We start from the raw sequence: 20180 nt of genomic DNA, 5'->3' as shown, positions 1-20180 counted from the left end.
CTTTTATGTGAGTGACAGGGATCAAACTACCTGAGCCATTAGCTGTTAAATCCTAGGGTGTTCATTAGCAGGAAGGTGGAATTGGAAGCAAAGCTGGCACTTCAACCTATCACTCTAATATGAGGTATGGGCATCCATAATGCCATAACCCACTATGCCAATTGCCCACCCCGAGCCTTTTGAAATACAGATTACATTATTGTTTATTGTTACCCTGCTGTGCAAGAGTACACCAGGGGCTGGCGCTGTGGTGCAGTAGATTAATACTCTACCTGTGGCACCAGCATCCCAAATGGGCGCTGGTTCTATTCCCAGCTGCTCCTCTTCAATGCAGTTCTGTCCTATGACCTGGGAAAGCCGTAGAAGATTACCCAAGTGTTTGGGCCCCTCCCCCAGTGTGGAGACCTGGAAGAAGTTCCTGGCTTCTGGCTGCAGATGGGCACAGCTCCAGCCATTGTGGCCATTTGGGGAGTGAACCAGCAGAAGGAAGACCTCTCTCTCTGTCTCTCCCTCTCACTGTAACTCTACCTCTCAAATAAATATATAAAATCTTAAAAAAAAAAAAGTACACCAGACCTGTTTTCTCCTAATTAAAGACTTATTTATTTGAAAGGCAGAGTTAGAGAAAGAGAGATTGAGAGAGATCTTCCATCTGCTGGTTCATTCCTGAATGGCCACAATGGCTGGAGTTGGGCTGGTCTGAAGCCAAGAGACAGGAGCTTCTTCCATGTCTCCCACATGGGTGTAGGGGCTCATGGACTTGGGCCTTCCTCTGTACATTAGTTAATCAATCCTCAGGCATATTAGCAGGGACCTGGATTTGGAAGTAGAGTAGCCAGGACTCCAGGCATTGCCCATATGGGATGCAGGTACTGCAGGCTGTGGCTTTAACCTGCTGCCTGTTTCTCCTATTTAACTGTGACTTAGCACCCATTGACCAACCTTTCCCCACCCCTCCTCCTTTACACTCCTCAGCCTCTAGAAACTAATACTACTCCCATCCTCTATGAGATCACTTTTTTAGGTTCCACATGAATAAGGTCCTGTAATATTTGTCTTTCTGTTCATGATCTATTTAACATATCTTCCAGTTCCCTTCATGTTGTTGTAAATGACAGAATTTCATCCATTTTTATGGCAGAATTGTATCCCATTGTGTGTATATATTCCACATTTTGTCTATTAATCAGCTGATGGACACTTAGGTTGATTCCATTTCTTGGCTATTATGAACAGTACTACAATACCCATTAGAGTGCACATATCTCTTTGACATACTGATTTTATTTCGTTTGGATACACCCAGAGTGTGAAATTGCTGGATTGTATGGTGGTTCTACTTTTATTTTTTGGAGGAACCTCTATACTTTCTTTCCAAAATGTTCTCACTAATTACATTCTCCAGCGATGAAGAAGGGTTCCCTTTTCTCCATGTCTTCACCAACACTTGTCATCATTCATCATTTTTATAACAGCCATTCTAACAGGTGTGAGGGGAAGGTCTGTAGTATTCTTGTAATGTCTTTGTCTGATTTTATATTTCCAATTTCCGTTCCTCTCCTTCCTATTCAATCTGTTTCTGCTCTAGTCTATTTTGTGTTGATTAATTTGATGTGTTATTTAATTTCCATGTTAGTAATTCTTTTTCAAAAAAATTTTCTGTATTCTGTTGTGGTTAGAGCACACATTCTGTATAATTTCATCATTTTAAGCTTACTGAGACTTGTTTTATGGCCTAACATATTATCTGCTGGAAACTGTTCCATGAACACTTGAGTGTGCATTCTGCACCATTATATATTGTGCATTCAGTAATATATATACAAGGGCTTCAGGAGTTCATGGAAAATGTGGATTAATTTTTAATCCCACTTTTCCATGAACTTTTTGAAACCCCCTCTTATTCATAACTGCACTTGTAATTTAAATCAGACAGAGAATAAGAAAGTTACAAGTAAAAAAATTACATTTATACCACCTTTAATATTTACTTCTGTAGTTATCTGTTCTTGTACTCTATATTTCTTTGTATGGAATTGAGTTGCTGTCTATTGTCCTTTCTCTTCAACCTGAAAGGAAAGTTCCTTTAATATTTCATATAGGGAAGGATAGTGATGAACTCTGTTTTTGTCTATCTGGGCACATCTTAATATCTCATTTATTTTCAAAGAATAATTTTTCTATTATGGAATTTTTGGTTGACAGTTTTTGTTTCCTTTCAAACGCTTCAAATATATTATCCCACTGCTTTCTGGCCCACATGGTTTCCAGTGTGAAGTCATCTGTTAATCTTATTGAGGCTCCCTTGTACAGGGTGAGTCACTTTTCTCCTGATACTGTCCAGCATCCCTCTTTGGGCTACCAGCAGTTGTGTTATGAATTGTGAATCCACTGAAATCCTGTCCGTATTTCATTATCCCTATTTGGAAGGGTAGTATGAAGCAATTTTGTTAGTTTCCTTCAGTTCTCGTGTTTCCTTAGAGCATTTCCCTGATGTGTCAACTTTATGATTTAGTAATATGTGGTTTTGTTTTCTGTTATCAACTTTCATGGTTTTATGGAACTTCAGAGTGATATTTATGTGACCGATGCCCGTAGTTTTTCACATAATAGATTCGTGAACACCTGCATTTGGAAGACTGTGTATAAGACTTTCAGTTTTCTTAGATAGGTGGCACATGGCTTTATCTGTGAGGATGGCACAGCACACAGGTTCAACTAACCATGCAATTAGGGTGAGGGATACTATGAGTATAAACAGAATATTTTGAAAGCATCTAAGAGGAAGTCACTGATTTTTTTTTTATTTGATATATGAGAGCACACTGAAGATTAGATCATTGAGCAATGTGAGACCTTAAGTTTCCTTAAATTAGAAAGTGATAGACTGAAGGTCTAGAACTTACTTTTCTGGTGTATTTCTGTGAAACCATGGTGATTATAGAGTGTGGCTATTTTCCATTTGCAAGCATCAAAGGTAAAAATGATTTCTGAAGCAGTGATGAATGGAGCACAGGCTAGCTGTTTTGCTTCAAAAGGTGTGCATGTTATAAATAAAAATAAATGTTTATGCTTATTAGATTGTACTAGTATATATTTAGTAAACAGGTGACTACTATGGAACTTGAGATATAAAAGTTTGAAAGGATTCCTTTACTAATCCCACCCTAATTCTTTTTCTTTCTAAGAATTAATGCTTAATTTTTTTTTCAAGCAGTTCTTCCCATCCCCTTCATCTCCAGTGAAATTTTGAAGAGGTATAGTTTAGTTTAGAATTTCCTGAAAAATAAGTTACTGATCAGTCAGCACTGTGTTCATTCCCTATAGGGTAAAGCATGAGTTATTTGGGCATACAGTTTTAATTTTAATCTGCCTGCTTTTTTCCTCTTTTCTCCCATGATTCTTTGCAGCAGGACCAGGACAAGCAAGTCTTATAAAAAGAAATACAGTATGTGGTGCTTATTAAAGTTACATACATCCCCGCTCACAGGAGAATTTGGATTTACTGCAGGTTGTGCATATGTCGCATATGGACATTTCCAGGGAGCAGATTCCCTGTGGCTGAGCAGTGAGTGGCTTCTAGTGCTCCATTAGTGCTGCGGGAACATGTTAGTCACGATTGTGAAAGGTAGGATACCAGGAAATCTGTAAGGTGATTTGGCAGAAGTCGATGCTGTTGGTGCCAGGATTTGGGTACCGTACCACAGTTTCCTGTTTTCAAACGTATTAATTGATCCGCAAAGGACATCTTTTGGAGACAAGAATTCAGACAGACTGGCACAACCTGGACCTCCGCCAAGACTGCTCGGAAGGTTGCCATACTGGGAGCAAAAAGAGTGAGAGAGAAAGAGGGAGAGAGAGAGAGAGAGAGAGAGAGGGAGAGAGAGAGAGGGAGAGTGAGTGAGTGAGAGAGAGAGAGAGAGAGAGGCAGAGGGAGAGCTGAGGAAAGAAAAAAAGGCAAGACTTGGCACAGCTCAGTCAAATCAGCTTCTTTTGTCTGCTTCCTCGGCTTGAGCTTCAGGAAAGAAAACCGTCCTGGGGTACAGAAAAACTCAGAACTTTTTGGTTTTCAAACTTAGAAGGCTTTTTAAGTCTCTTGGGCTATTGGAAAGTGTTGGTACATACAATGACGTTTAGTCACCAGTATTAAGGGAAATAAAAGCCTTTTTCACAATGAAGCTTCCCTAGTGTCCATGCATTTGGGAACTACTATATTTGATTTTTTGTATGTATGATTATACCATGAGGGACAGGAGTGATATAGAAGATGGCAAGGCAGATTTCTCATTAGAGAGAATATTAATTTTCTACAAAATAAAGTTTGTTCATCAATACATGCCTGCTTTCAAACTAAATCAGACTCCTTCGGAATGTGTTCAGAACGTAAGTTTTTAGTTTTTATTTTATTTTTCCCATTTGTAGGCATTAACTTTTCGAGGAGCCTTTCTAAGATTTTATGCAGTCCAGCCAGGAAGTCAGAGTAAAAGTTGTTTTGTCCATGTGTTTAAGAAAATGTTTTCTTAAAGCAACAGCTTTTATTTCTGCTGCTTCATGCTGTCCTAAACTACGTCCCCCAGCAATTAGTGACAACACTGAAGACCAGAAAGGCAAGCTGAAGACACCAGACTTCGCTTGAAGGGCAAACAAGAAATGTGAGCTTGGTCATTCTTTTTTTGTGTGTCTTTGCTCTGAACCATTTCTGGGAGGTGGGTGGGGAGGTGGGTGGATAGGTGTCTATGTCTAAAAGATGTATCCGATTCGTGAATTCTCACTGTGAGAAAGAAATGATAAAAGGTAATTTTTATGATGTTAGCAGAAATGGCTGGAAATGGTAGATAGCAGAGATTTAAATCTTTTGGATAAGAAGAAGTGAGCTGTGTTTGTAGTACTTGAAGAAAAATTTCATTTTTTAGTTGTTTATATTTTATATTCAACGATTACTATAGTCTGGTTATCTCAAAATGATTTAAGTTAAAAGGAAAATCAAGAAAGTTCATCGATTTCCTTTTTAATTCTACCTGATGTTTTACTTAGATATAGATTTTACACCTAATTTCTTAACAATAAATACTTTCTGTTAGGCCTGGTTTTGGTTGGATTGTGATAGTTCGGCTCTTAAAAAAATCAGCATTATTGCAGGAGAGGTTAACTGCAAGGCACATATTTTTGTAGAACACCCTCATTGTCAGTAAGGATTCTATTTCTAAAGACCAGGGTTTGGGAGTAGGATTATATTATGACTTCTGTAATCATATATTTTCTTTTTATTTTATATGCTGAAAGATTACAGGAAAATCGTATGTATTCATATAAATACTAATCATTTTGGGCAATATAAAAGATTGCTCCAGGACCTATGCTTTTGTTTTGAACAAGTAGTAATTGATTTGTTAATCCTTAGGCAAGAAAAAGAAATTGTCTATAGCTTTCTATTTTTGCGCGCCTTAATTGATCAGTTGTTTAACATGATTTTTACACAATTACAGTGACACATCAGCAATTCTGAAAATGGCATTTAATGTAGAAATGTGATTTAAAAATATATGCAATTTAATACAGGTGTTTGAGTAGTTAAGCCTAAGTATTTTCTTCAACTTTTTTACTACTCAACATTTTGATTCTCACTGAAAGGAAGTCACTAAGTGTTTGTGTGGGTTGCCAAAATGACAACCTTTGTTTTGTAAGCTCCTTTATACACTACCTCGCTGATACTCCTAAAATGGACGCCAAGACATGAAAGACATGCTGATAGGCACTGGAGAGGAAATGTTTGCATGATTACAGTCGTCTTTTCTGAGCTGATCACAGGATCATTCATGCCTATGCTAAAAAACAACAATATACGAAACCAAAAGAAAGTTTGGAAAATAAGGTGAAATTAGAGCTACATTTTAATACCGTCCGTCCTATTACCGATTTGTATTTATTTCCCTTTACTACTTTTAACATAATCTCTTTTCATCTTGGTTGACTAAATAACTTATTTAGCTTATTTAAGACCAATTTTTTCCCTTTAAAGTTAAAACACTTATTTGCTAGATTCCTTCTTAACTCCTTTGCAGCGAACTCAGTAAGGGCAAACTTATGTCCAAACTATTTTATGTGCCTTATTTTGTAAAAGTGTAGTCAAAAGTTGGTGAATTGAAAAACAAAGATATCGGAGTACTCCTTAAGAAATATTAAATTTTTCGATACTGGTAAAGCTGTATTTTGTAGCAAATATTACCCTTAATATTTGATAAGGATTGGCTGTTAGTAAAGTTTCTTACCAGTACATTCTCGCTGGCCTACTTGTTAGGTTTGTTAAAATGGAAAAAGTTCCCTATGAAGTTGCCCCTTGTTAACTGCGAAATGAATCCTCCTTCCTATAACCTTTTAAAGGTATGATTGAGAAATTAACGTTTTTCAAAAGTGGGTGCGTAGCTTGAATCTAATGCATGCTTCCTTACTTTTGGACCTTTTATACTGCTCGTATATCGACATTCAGGTTATTAATTGTTTCCATACTAGTGTCGATACTTTAAGTCGTGTTTTACAGTAGATAAATTCCAGTGATTTGATTGCAAATAAACTCCATCTTAGCACATATTTATTGTAGTTTTGAACTGTATAATATTATGAAGTAGAATTGTTAAAATAGGTTAATATCTAGCTGCTACTTGACGCCCATTATTAAGTTCCACTTCAGTGTAAATGCCTGAACATACAAGCATCTGATTCCGTTAACTAGTGCAAGCCTCTTAGGGGGCCTCAGTCCAGTATTTTATAATTATTCACTCACTTATTCAACAAATGTTTATTAAGCAGCCACCTAAATATGTTTTATTGATGAAGTTATTTTGGGTAATCAGGACCAAAGCCACGTAGATGGTTGGAAGAGGAAACAAATTTAAAATAGTCTGAAAGCTTGGATAGGAAAGATCAGTACTGTGATGAGATGTTTTTCAGTGCGTTAAAGTGTATTCACTTTCACTGCCCAATATACACATCTTAGAGAGTTCCTATAAAAACAGGAGTCCACATACTCCAAGAATTTTGTTTTGCCATTTTTTTTTTGTTTGCTGCATCTTATTGGTCAAAGAGCTCCAGTTTAAGTCTTCTGACAGACGTGTGGAATGAGCATTTCGGATGCTTGGAGGAAGAAAGTAAGGAGGGAAGATAATACTACTGCTTCCATGGTAGATTTCATGTATGTCAAAGTGGATGTCATATAATCTTCCAAAACGTGGTTGTAATGTGAAGAACAGTGGCCCATTTATGAGGGATTTTTTTTCCTGTCCTTTGTTTTCTGTCATGAGACGGAGGAAGAAGAGGAAACCAATTCCCCGTCCCAAAGCTGACATGGCTCTTTGAAAGTAAGTTTGCTAGGGGGCGGGTATTTTAAATAGACCAATCAGTTCACCTTCTGAATTCCCCATTGGATTTTAAATTTCTTTTTGGTGTACATTTCCCTTAGTGGCCCAGCTTTATTCCATGAGATTGTTGCCTGATATAAAAGAAAGTGTATGTTCCTATTGTGAAGAGAAGGTAAAAGTTGCATCGGTCAGGGGGATGCTCTGTTGGTGCCAGCTGCCTGTGGAATGGAGAGGTGAGAAGGGTTTCAGCTGCAGGTGTGCACTGCTGAAGTCGTTCAGCAGATATTCCCAGAAGGCCTGCTCCATGCTAGGCCAAAAATGCCATTTCTGCCCCTGAGGAATTCCTGCTCTGGTTGGGTGGGAGAGAGGATGAGGGTAACTGACAGGTGTATGTCTCCTTATAGTTTACCATTCAATCTCAGCATCCATGCTTGGCAGCAAGACTGGCACATGATAGCTGCTTAATGTTCGTTGAAGGAATAAACCAAGTGGTAAACCAGATTATTTTCTTCTCCAGTATTACTTGATTAAGAGAATTTTTCCCCTGTGATTGAAAAACAAAAAGCTCTTGCTTTATTGTGATTCTGTATTGCTCATTCTGGGTTTAGAGAGGGCAGAACCTAAGACCATATTTCTTGTGACAGCGTTCTAGAGTCCTCCTCCTTAACCACAAGCCCCCAGCTTGCCACTGGAGACAATATCAAACAAGGACGTGGCTGATACACGGTGGCCCAGAATGCCCATTTCCTGCCTGGCCAGCCCCTCCATTGTTGCGCATTCTTCCTGTCCTTATTTCCCCAGAGGATCCCATAGAACATGGTCATGTGATCTAAGCATAGAGTGTCCCAAGCGGATTACCAAACAAGTTTAAAAATTTTCTTTTAAGCGCAGGAAGAAGGCGTGGAGGGGGATTCAGAGGGAGAATTAGCAAGGGAAAATTGTGGACCCCCGAGAACCCTGCTCAGTCTGCAGCTGCAGTGCTGTGAGTACCTTCAGAGGTGAGGCCCACTAGGTCAGGGTGGATGAGAGGTCTCAAGAGTTAGGCTGGAGTATCAGCAACAGCCCAGGTCAAGAGTTTAATGCAGTGTAAGGGTGGGGGCATAAAAGTGTTGCTGGGGTCGTGTTATGTTGAGCAGCGTATTTCTAGGTCATTCTCCAGAGGTGTTTTGAGGCCCAAGGAATGGTGGGGCAGAGTCAGGACCACTGTGTTTTGCTGTGTTTTCCACCCAAGCCCTTTGCCCTGACAAAAAAGGGTACCAAGTCCTCATGGGTGCTTAGTGGTAGCCCTGGGGGTGAGACCTGGCTTGGAACTGGATTAACAGCAATGCACAGAAGTCAAAGGGCCTGGGTAGGAGAGGGCAGTAACATCCAGCGTTTGACCCTGGGGTCCAGTGTCTAGGTGGTGTAGGAAATGTGGTTGCAAGAGTTCCGAGACCGTGGTGGAATAGGAAAAGCTAAGTGAGAAGAAATTCTGGAAGAAAAGGATCAGAGAGTATACAAGTTAGGAGTTTATTCTGAAACCCAACAGGTTGGGACTAATAGCACCAACCCTGCAGGGCTCCACTGGAAAGTGTGGCCATGGTTGTGCTCAGTTTGTTTCTCCAAAAGCAAGTAGAAAATTGAAAATTTTACCGGAGTGTATTCCATAGTCCATAACATTCTAAGAATGAAATTTCTCTCTCTTATAGTCAGTCTCATGGTCCTGTGTACTTAGAATACCGCTAATATATGGATCTTGAGGTTTTGTGGAAAATTTTGAAGAAATCAGTCCCTTCGTAGTGATGCCCTCCTTGTCTCCCCATATATCTCTTGTCCCATTTAGCCACTCTAAGCTATTGTCCCTTACTTGAGAAGATTGCGTTATTCTCAGAGACCCAAGAGGGCTTTAACCTACCTGTACTCATGGGAAGGCTGCTTTTCAAACAAATAGTTCTTTACCATCATAGGGTTACAGGATTCAAACCTGAGTTTGACTTCTGATTGCTGTTTTTAGTTGTGGGACTTTGGTCAAGTTAGGTAAATCTAGTTTCTTCATCTGTAAAACAGGAATCATGCTAGCTTCCTCAAAATTTGTTGGGAGGAGAAATAGGGGAATATCTGCAAAGTTCTTAGCACAGTGTCTGGTATCCAGCAAGTATTCAATAAATGGTAAAAAAAAAATTGGCAAAATATGTATACCATAAACTTGACAAACTTAAGTATTTTTTTTTAAAACAAGGCTTCATTCATTTATTTAAAAGGCAGAGTTACAGGGCGGGAGTGGATGCTAGCAAGGAGTTGAGGAGAAAGAGACACACACACACCACACAACTTCCATCTGCTGTTTTACTCCCCAAATGGTTGTAATGGCCAGGGCTGGGCCATGCCAAAGCCAGGAGCCTGGAACTCCATCCAGGTCTCCCTTGTGAATGGCAAAGCCTCAAGCACTTGGGCCATCCTCCACTGCTTTCCCAGGTGCCTTTGCAGGGAGCTGGATCAGAAATGGGGCAACTGGGACTCAAACTAGGACCCATAGGGGATTATGGCAAGCACAGACAAAAGCTTAAGCAGCCACGCCACAATGCCAGCCCTGATCTTAACTATTTTTGAGCACACAGTTCAATGTCATTAAGTACTGTTACGCTGCCATCACCACCATTTCAGTCACAGAAATCCTCATCTTGCAGAGCTAACACTCTGTACCCTTAACACTAATTCCCCATTCCTCTCTTCTCCACGCCTCTGACAACCACCGTTCTGCTTTTTGTCTCTATGAACTTGACTACTTCAGGGACTTCATGTAAGTGGAATCATTTAGTAGTTCCCCTTGTGACTGGATTATTTCACTTCATAATGTCTTCATGGTCCATCCATGTAGCTTGTGTCAGTATTTTATAGTGTAGAGTTTTGTGTGGGTGTTAATCAGGGCAATACTCTAATTACATAAAATAGTATTTAAAAAAAAAAGATTTAGTTGAAAGGCAGAGTTACAGAGAGGTAGAGGCAGAGAGAGACAAGTCATCTATCTGCTGGTTCACTCCCCAGATGGCCAGGAGCCAGGAGCTTCTTCTGGGTTTCCCACACAGGTAAAGGGGCCCAAGCAGTTGGGCCATCTTCTACAGCTTTCCCAGGTGATTGCAGAGAGCTGGATTGGAAGTGGAGCAGCCTTGACTTGAATTGGCGCCCATATGGGATGCCAGCACTGCAGGTGGTGGCTTTACCCACTATGCCACAACGCCAGCCCCCATAAAATAGTATTTATACATTATTCTAGGATATAATAGTCGTATTTCATTTTTAACACAAAGTAGGTTCCTGCACATTCTTACCATTTTTCCTTGGAGAACTTCTTTCAGTCATTCTTTTAGGGTAGGTCTGCTGGCAGCCAATCTCTTCGTTTTCCCTCATCTGAGAATGGGTGGATTTCTCCTTCACTCCTGTGGGACCTATGTGCTGGACGTAGACTTCTGGGGTAGCAGTTCTGTTCTTTGAGCAGTTGAAGCATGTCGCGCCCTTTTCTTCTGCCTTTGTGTTTCTGATGAGAAATCTGCTCCTCTCGTTTCAGTTGTTGTGTCCTTAGAGATAAGATGTCATTCTCTCTCTGTACTTTCAAAATCCTTCTGTCTTTACTTTTCAAGAAATTTGATTATAATGTGTCCTGTTATAGAGTTCTTTAGATTTATTCCATTTGAGGTTCATTCACCTTTATGTAGGTTTATGACTGTTGCTAAATTTGGTACTTTTCCCCATTATTTCTTCCAGCTTTCAGAGGCCTGCTGTCCTTTTGTTCCAGGATATGGAGGATACGAATGTTATACCTTTTCTTACCAGTCTGTTTTTTCTTTATTGTTCAGTGGGTAATTTCTTTATTCTTAAAAAATTTTGTTCACTTATTTGTTTGAAAAGCAGAGAGAGAGTGAGCACACGAGAGTGAGATGTCTTCCATTTGCTGGCTCATTTCCCCAATGCAGAGCTCAGGACTTAATCTGGGTCTCTCTTGGTTGCCATGGACTCAAGCATTTGAACCATCACCTGCTGCCTCCCAAGGTGTGTATTAGCAGGAAGCTGGAATCAGGAGCTGAGCTAGAACTTGAACCTGGGCACTCTTGTTAGAATTTTGTGGATTGGATTTGGGTTGTCCAAGAGTTGAGGAAAATTTACGAGACAAGATACAAGGGTGGGAAGAGAAACAAAGCTTTATTTGAGTCAGAAACACAGAAGCTCCCAGCAAAGGGAAGCGTTGGTGGAGAGAGACCAAGCCTCTAAGGTCTCGCAGTCTAGGAGTGCTACATATCATTATTGCATCATCTTTAAACAGCAACTGTAGTGGTTATACACTATTGTGTACAATACACTATACAGCTATTGTGAAAGCAAGGGCAGTCTTAATGGGACTTCTTGTTTTTGTCAGAGCCTAAATCTTAGAGTCTGTTGGCAAATATTGTTACAATTGGACTTAAATTCTGTTTTGTTCAGTGTGTACATACTGTCAGGGAACTGTAATGTGTATGTGTTGGCAGGGAACTGTGAGATGGAGTCAGAGGTCTAATCTAAGATGGAGTTAGTCTGGCCTGCTTCTAGTTTCTAATGTGGGACATGGCTATCCCAGGTGGTGTCTTAACCACTGTACCAAATGCCTGCTTTCCTTCCTTCCTAAATAATGGTAGACACAATATTATACTTGGTATTTTCAATGCCATATGGCAAATACAATACATGAAAAAAAAATTCTGATTTTACATGTATTATTGCTATTTAGTCACAGAAAAGATTAATATTCTCCAAGAAATTTATTTTACTGTATGCTATATATAGATATAGTAATTTTATATGAAGAGAAACCATAGCAGAACAGGATGCCTTTACAAAGAAGTAAACAAATAGCAATAAAGGAATTCTTCCATATAAAGACTTTTGATTTGTATTTGACTTTTTTCAAAATACAAAACCTTAATGTTAGAAGCAAAAAGGAAAAAAAGTGAAAAGCAAAATAACAGAAGACCAAAGATAAGGAATTGTTCTATGTGAATGCATTACATGCATAGTATATGTATAAGAGCTGAGTTATAGTAAAACAGTTATATACAGTCATTTCTTATATGGAGTTAGAAATAGCAATTTCCAATCAAGTATGACTGGCCCAGCGTTTTCTCAGTCTTCAATTGCATGATGAATTAAAGCTGTAGAACAGTCACTTCTGAGAAGCACTTTCATGATAAATGCTTGACACAATATAATTTTTCTCCTTGTTCATTTGTAAACATTGGTACCTTTTTGTAATCTATAAATTCTTTCATGGTGCTGAATTTATGCTGTTGAATACAGTAGACATTTGATTTGGACTTTAAAATGCTTGTTTTTACCTTATGCTTTTAGTGATACAGAGAAATCATTTGATGAAGGTTCACTATCATGAATGAGGAAATCCCCTTCACACCCTCTTTCATTTAATGCCATTTCTGCTTGGTGCCTGGTGACTTTGCCATAATACCACAGGTTGCCAGCCAACTTTCCAATGAGTGAAGGCCTAATGTAATCATACTGTGGAGGTAAAGGTTCCAAACCTGAGGTTAATGGATTATTCTACATGATGGTAACATAGTTTTTTGGCACCAGACCAGCCAACCATTCCATTGATCTTCCTGCACTTCCACCACTCTGGGTCATTTTCAGGTTTTTCAGTAGCATCTATTACATCTCCTTTCTGAAAATTAAGTTCATCATTGGATGAGTTGAATGGGTAAAGAGCCCGTACCACTTGCAATACTTCCCTGGTATTTAAGTTATGGATGACTGCTGCTAATTTCTCTGATAAATTCTCCCACATGGTCACTCAAAGGATTGTCATCATCTTCAGTTACATAGTTTGAAGGGAACAACCTCCTATTTGTTCATTGTAGCTACCCTGCCATCACCCATCACTGCATTTCTCCATGACAGTCACCTTTTTGTCAGTGATAATTCATCCTCTCTCTCAGCCATGTAGTTGACGTTCACATAACCAGGCAAGTTGAGGTCATAGACATTCCCTCCAGTCAACAAAGCTGTCATCAGTAGGAGATGCAGACTCTGGCACACTAGGTTTTCTTTTCACTTTTCCAATGTCTGAATTGCCCTTTATGCTTTTTACAATAGATTCTTTTTATGCACTGAGTTTCCTTTCCACATAGTTAGAAGGCACAAAACCCGTTCTATTCATGGAAATTCTAACTCTTCACTGGGACTTAGAATCATCCAGAAGCCATAATCTCCCATTCATCTGGATGTTCAGCTCTTGTTCTTGTTGGGCCACATTGTCAAATTTGGCTACCATCACCACTTCTTTTGCCATCTTTTCTCAGCTTCAGCACTGAGGAGGGTGCTGGGCTGCGGCTGTGCCTGCTGCTACGGCCACTGGGACATGAGGTCCACGCTCTGCCACCGTGTTTGCCTCTGTTTTCAACCCATGGTGTGGTGGAGTGGGGAGGAATGCCTTCTTACTGCTGGACTGGGTGGTCAAGTGCAATAATGTTATTATTACTTTTATGGTTGGTGCAAGCTTTTTGACAGTGCCTGAGTGGTGTATTCCTTAGATTTAGCTTATGTTGGTGCTAGTTGTGTGTTTGATAACACATTTAATGATCAAATTAGGGACTGAGCACTATTTCTAATCGCCAGCTTCCTAAAGATTAGTATGAATGTACTTTAATAAACCTGTGGGAAAAATCGAATTAAAAGGTAAGCTTATTTTGCTAAACAATTGTTTTGAAATACATCCATGGCCGGCGCCGCGGCTCACTAGGCTAATCCTCCGCCTAGTGGCGCCGGCACACCGGGTTCTAGTCCCGGTCGGGGCACCGGATTCTGTCCCGGTTGCCCCTCTTCCAGGCCAGCCCTCTGCTGTGGCCAGGGAGTGCAGTGGAGGATGGCCCAGGTGCTTGGGCCCTGCACCCCATGGGAGACCAGGAAAAGCACCTGGCTCCTGGCTCCTGCCATCGGATCAGCGCGGTGCGGCGGCCATTGGAGGGTGAACCAATGGCAAAAGGAAGACCTTTCTCTCTGTCTCTCTCTCTCTCACTGTCCACTCTGCCTGTCAAAAAAAAAAAAAAAAAAAAAGACATCCATAGTTTTTGCATAATATGCATTTTCTGTGACGTTTTTGAAGACCCCACCTGTGTGTTTATCATTAGCACGTTGAATAAATGATTTAAAATATTATAATTTTTATTTTATTTATTTTGAAAATTTATTATTTTTTAAAGATTTATTTTATTTATTTGAAAGACAGAGTTACAGAGAGAGGTCTTCCATCCACTGGTTCACCCCCCAAATGGCCACAACGGTCAGGGCTAGGCCAGACCGAAGCCAGGAGCCAGGAGCTTCTTCTGGGTCTCCCACATGGGTGATCCTCTGCTGCTTTCCCAGGCGCATCAGCAGGGAGTGGGATCTGAAGATGCTGGTGCTGCAGGTGGTGGTTTTACACAAGTTCCACCTATGATAGCCTTGTCAGGGCCTTCTATGGGCCACAGGCTGGACATTCTTCACTTGACTCACCGGTTGGGTGGTTTTGGGAAAATCTCTACAACTCTAAAGCTCTTTTCTTAGCTTAAAATGGCTGTTGTAATACTATATCAAAGGATTGTCAGGAATATTAAATAATGTGCCTGAAAGCAATTTAGCTGAGAGGTATTACACAAACATAAGTGATAATTATCTAGTTTAGCTGCTCCAAGCACATGATGGTGATGGATAATGACAACGTACCTAATTCCCCTTGCTTTTCAGCTGTGTATGCCAATAGACTATGGTTATACATGATTTTCATATGCCTTAGAATTTTTAATTATGAAAAACTTTCAAACTCTAACTACTGGAAAACCTGTTATGCAGAATGAACAAACTCCATATTTATTTGCTTCAGATCTTTTTTTCTGAAGAAAAAGAGAATAAAATGTTAAGCATATAAACCCTTATCTTCACATGCCTGTAATTGATGTAGAACATTTGCATGCATGTGTTCATGGTATTACTGCATATATAAGAGTACATAACCACAAACAAAACACTAATATTTTAAAGCTTATATAAAGTGGTTTATTATTATTATTATTATTCCTTTGCAAAGAGAATACATATTTTTGGGATTTATCCAAGTTACTAACATAGGTTGAATGTGGTAGAGTATTTTATTATAGTTCATCATTCTTCTGTGGATGGACGCTGGGATCTTTGCCTTTTGCTAACCATGCTATCATGCCATCCCTGCACATGTCTACTGCACATATGTGTGATCTCTAGGGGAAGATCTAGAAATGGAGCCCAACTGCTGAATATGTAAACTTTAGTTGACAATGGCTGGTTTTTGTTACAAGCATAAGCACCAGTTAACATCCCTGCACTTGGGTATCAAAACTTTCGTCTCACTGCATATTCACTATTCCTTGGTAATATCAGATATAACAGTTTTGGGTAATCTGATGGGCAAGAAATCTTTTACTTACTTGTTATTTGCATAGCTGATTACTTCATGAGATTGATCATCTTTATATAATGTCAATTGAGATTTCCTTTCCTGTGTATTCTGTATTCACACCCTTGGCACAGTTTTCTTTTGAGTTGTTTTGTTTTTATTAATTTTGTAATGCATTTTATATACCAACCCATTATTATATGGATGGAAAATATCTTTTCAATCTTTGTGTGTGTTTTAAAAAATTTTCCGTGTGGCAACTTTTGAGATAAACTGTGTATGTGTTTGAAAAATTAGAATGCTTACATTTTTAGAAATGATTTTAGTGGTGATGCTTATTGTCTATGCTGTTGGATGAGGCAGAGGAGGCTATTAGGACTAATATTTCTTCAAATTGCTCCAGAATTTATTCCCTTAATTAATATCTAGAGGATAACATTTTTTACTTTCCTTGTGGACTTTGGGTCAACTTGAAGTCTTGGGTGGATTGCTGGTTCCCAGGCGCCAATTACCGATTTAAAGACTGTTGTGAAGTTTCGTTTTGGCACTTGCACAGCCCCTTACAGCACACCAATAATATGGGCACATTCCCACTGCATCTGCAGCGTTACCCAATGGGAGTTCTTGAGCCCTTGGAAAGAATGTTCTGTTGATCTGATTACAGTGATTTCTATACAGTGAATGATCTCGCTGCAATAAGCACTTTCTGCTCTCCCTAACCGGTAGTCTTGCTAACAAAATAACTTAATTGAGAAGTTCAAACTGTTGGGGCAAGTGGAATTGAGTTGTGGCTGAGGCTCCGCTGTATCTTTTGTTGTGCAATCAAGTAGCACTTATTCATCAACTTTGCTCAAGGCTGTCCTGCCTAAACAAAACCCACCTAATCTCCCAAATCACTTTGCAAAACAAAAGAACACACAGAGGATACAGAAACCAAGGAGACCAGTGGATGTTGTATGTGGTACACAGCACTCCCTCTCCCTTCCCCACTAGTGACTACGAATTTATCTGGAACTGCTTTGATAATTACATACCTGTTTTAAAGTCTGAGTGAGAGCGTGTACTCTCTTTGAGGACCAGTAGGGATTCTGGATTCTCAGGCCATCTGGCCTATCTGATGATAGCTTGCCACAATTATAGTTGATCAGCGCGGTGCGCCGGCCGCAGCACGCCAACCACGGCGGCCATTGGAGGGTGAACCAACGGCAAAGGAAGACCTTTCTCTCTGTCTCTCTCTCTCACTGTCCACTCTGCCTGTCAAAAAAAAAAAAAAAAAAAAAAAAAAAAAAAGTTCAAGGTAGAAATTGAAGGAAGCCTAGGGTTGCAAACACAAACCTATAAAGTGAGCCTCCTGATCTTGACCTTGCAAGCTTGCCTTTTTTAAGGACAGTGACCACATGCTTTGCTCCACCCATGCTTGCCTGGATGCACTTGTTTGTTCTTTAGTGCACCGGGTAAGCCTCTGACAGTACAATAGAAGTCATTGTGGGGCTGGTGCCTTGGCTCACTTGGTTAATCCTCTGCCTGCAGTGCCGGCATCCCACATGGGCGCTGGGTTCTAGTCCTGGTTGCTCCTCTTCCAGTCTAGCTCTCTACTGTGGCCCAGGAGGGCAGTGGAGGATGGCCCAAGTGTCTGGGTCCCTGCACCCGCATGGGAGACCAGGAAGAAACACCTGGCTCCTGGCTTCGGATCGACGTAGCACTGGCCGTGGCGGCCATTTGGGGAGTGAACCAATGGAAGGAAGACCTTTCTCTCTCTCTCTCACTGTCTACAACTCTACCTGTCAAATTAAAAAAAAAAAAAGTCAGTGGAAGTGTCCCCTTACTAATGATTTGTCCCTCCTTCACTCACTGACTTTGTCCCTGCAATCAGTATGTGGTGCCAATCACCATCTCTGTTCAGTTCCTCCATTTGTTTAAAAATCTGATGGAAAACCTTAATAAATAAATATGCACAGATAATAACTACCATTTGTTTAATTACAGATTCTTTCTTCTGTATTGTCCGAGTTACTGCAACTCTTTGACAAACAGAAGATACACACTTTTTTTTTAAAGTGCACAGATTTTTAAAAAATATTTATTTTATCTACTTGAAAGGCATAATATCAGAGAGAGAGGGAAAGAAAGAGATCTTCAGTCTACTAGTTCACTCCCTACATAGCCTCAACAGCCAGGACTGGGCCAGACTGAAGCCAGTATCCTGAAAGTCCACCCAGGTCTCCCACAGAGGTGGCAGGCACCCAAATACTTGGGCTGTCCTCTACTGCTTTCTCAAGCACATTAGTAGGGAGCTGGATCAGAAGTGGAGCAGCCAGGACTCAGACCAGCAATTATAGGTGATGCTGGCGTTGCAGGTGGCAGTTTAACTCGCTGTTCCACGATGCCAACCCCATATGCCCACATTTTAGGTGGGAAGATCACAGCCCAGAAGTGAAGTGCCTGACTTAGTCAATGGAAACATAAAGGTTCAAATCAAGCCCTCTGCTTCCAGCTGCCACTATTTCACATTTGTTTACTCTGTGGTAGAGTCACTGGGAGAATAGCAAGGTGCTTCTGTTACAGCGGCTCCTCCATGCACTACTTGGGACTGTGTCCTTAGGTAAATCCTCCATCCTCCATTCGTTCGTTCATTCAATCTGTCAGTCCATCATCATTCATTTAGTAGTGGAGTCCATTAGGACCAAGTGCTTAGGATACTGTTATGTACAGAACATAACCTCTGCCTTGATGGTGAGGAAAGTCCACAAACAAGGAGATGCAACCCAACAGGATGACTTTAATGACAGGAGAGGCCGAGGGGTCTGGTCTCCTGGTCTAAAAAGCCTGCTTTCTTAGACGGACAGTAAACTCATATGTTGTAGAGAACATGGATCTCAGAATATGAGACTGTGTTGAATATTTTCTTAATATACTCCCAAGTATAACGTAACAAAAAACTAAAGACTCCAGAATGTTAGAATGCCTTCTGGGCATCTCTGACTCCATGCTCAGTCTTCCTCCCAGACCCTTTCTAGTGCTCGGAATAACAGGTCAGTGGAGCTGAACTTTGCTTGGCTGTTTAAGTATTAACAACAACAACAGAAACAAGGAAAAAGAAAACCACCAAAACCCAGTGTGCTGCTAAAATGAAGAAAAATGAGTTTTACTCCCCAGGGAGCCTTTGCCATTTTTCTTAACACTTTTTCTCCTTCTGAGAGCTCATCATGGATAAGTGTGATAGTAGTTTACCCGGCTGAGCATGTCTCGTCCAGACCGATGGATGAGTTAGAGCATGGATGAGTTAGAGCACACATAAAGGCCAGAGGAGCAGGCAGAACTGTACCCAAACCGTCCCCAGGTAGTTGCTAAGCTATTCTGCTTGGTAAAAGGCTCCAGAGAGCTTCCCTGATCTCTAGTTTCTCTTTTAAGTGTTTAATAACCTCTGCTATCAGGAAATCCTTCCTCATATTTAACCCAATTCTCCCTCGCCACAGTTCAGTCCCATTTCTCTTGTTGTCCTTAGTGGCGACTGAATAGTGGGTCATTACCTTCTTGATAATATCATCAATGTTCTCGAGGAGTATCAGAGCAGCTTCCCGAAGCCCACACTTCTGAAAGGGAGACAAAAACACTCATTTTCTCTCCTGCCCCCCTCTTTCTCAATGACACTACTTGGAAATATAATCTCTGACATATTGCTCCTGAGTCTGTGATCTAAATATTCTTGAGATATGCATGGGTTCTATTTTCTACCCAAAAAGCAAGATCCTTTGATCCTTTCCCATGCTGTTGATTCATTCAGTTTAACTGCCCTTCGCTCACCTCCTCCTGGGGATGTGGTGCCATTGCAGAGGCTACAGGGGTCCTGAGGAGGAGTTTCTGCTTGTGACCCCCACCCAGAAAGAGAAACCTGAACACCTCTTGCTTGTTCTGGTTCTTTTGATGGTCTGTGGTTTGGAGCTGCTGGTTTCTGTCCTCCACACACACAAACTTATTTTCTGGTTTATATTTTGGCATATTCAGAATTTCCATCCACCCTATCCTCTGAGAGTCATGGCCTCAATGCTGTTTCTGTGCCCTTCCCATTCTTGATTCATTTTAGAAATGCTACAAGGGAAGTCTGTACATAGAAATTCTGCTTTCGAAGTGATTGCTAAACCTGTTTCCCATGAGATTCTGCACCATCCTCATAAGGGAGTGTGATTGATCCTTCTATCTTCCCAGCACTTATCAGAAATACCTGACACATTTTAAACAAACTTAATAACTGTTGGTTAGTTGTCAAATGAGTTGTTGGGAAATACGCTGTGTTTTGTTTCTTTCTTTCTTTCTTCTTTTCTCTTTTTTAGTTCTCTGTCTCTATTCCTTTCACTTAAACATAAAAGCAGCACTGAGCTTTGCCTGGCTGCCAGTGT

General features: G+C 40.4%; 1 protein-coding gene and 1 pseudogene across 5 annotated transcripts in view; one reads left to right on the top strand and one right to left on the bottom strand.

Moving 5' to 3' along the window:
• Positions 1-20180, top strand: part of MSRA (methionine sulfoxide reductase A) — a 412643-nt gene that overhangs the window by 48112 nt on the left and 344351 nt on the right. Inside the window, exons 1-2 of one of the 5 annotated variants that reach the window (XM_070068215.1) lie at positions 3868-4383; positions 4578-4652. The exons of 2 other annotated variants lie outside the window; for them this stretch is intronic. Coding sequence is in view for 2 of the 3 variants with exons in the window: in XM_070068214.1 (XP_069924315.1) it covers positions 4737-4794 (58 nt within the window). In the remaining variant the exon portion in view is untranslated. Of the gene's footprint in view, positions 1-3867; positions 4384-4577; positions 4653-4721; positions 4795-20180 lie in introns of those variants that run through there. 2 more of the 5 variants (XM_051831721.2, XM_070068214.1) reach the window with 2 other exon arrangements.
• LOC100347965 (SH2/SH3 adapter protein NCK1 pseudogene) lies at positions 12545-13665 on the bottom strand (annotated as a pseudogene).

This window comes from Oryctolagus cuniculus, chromosome 2 (assembly GCF_964237555.1).
Source record: "Oryctolagus cuniculus chromosome 2, mOryCun1.1, whole genome shotgun sequence".
NCBI classification, from domain to species: domain Eukaryota; kingdom Metazoa; phylum Chordata; class Mammalia; order Lagomorpha; family Leporidae; genus Oryctolagus; species Oryctolagus cuniculus.
This window is presented reverse-complemented; position numbering and strand designations above follow the sequence as displayed.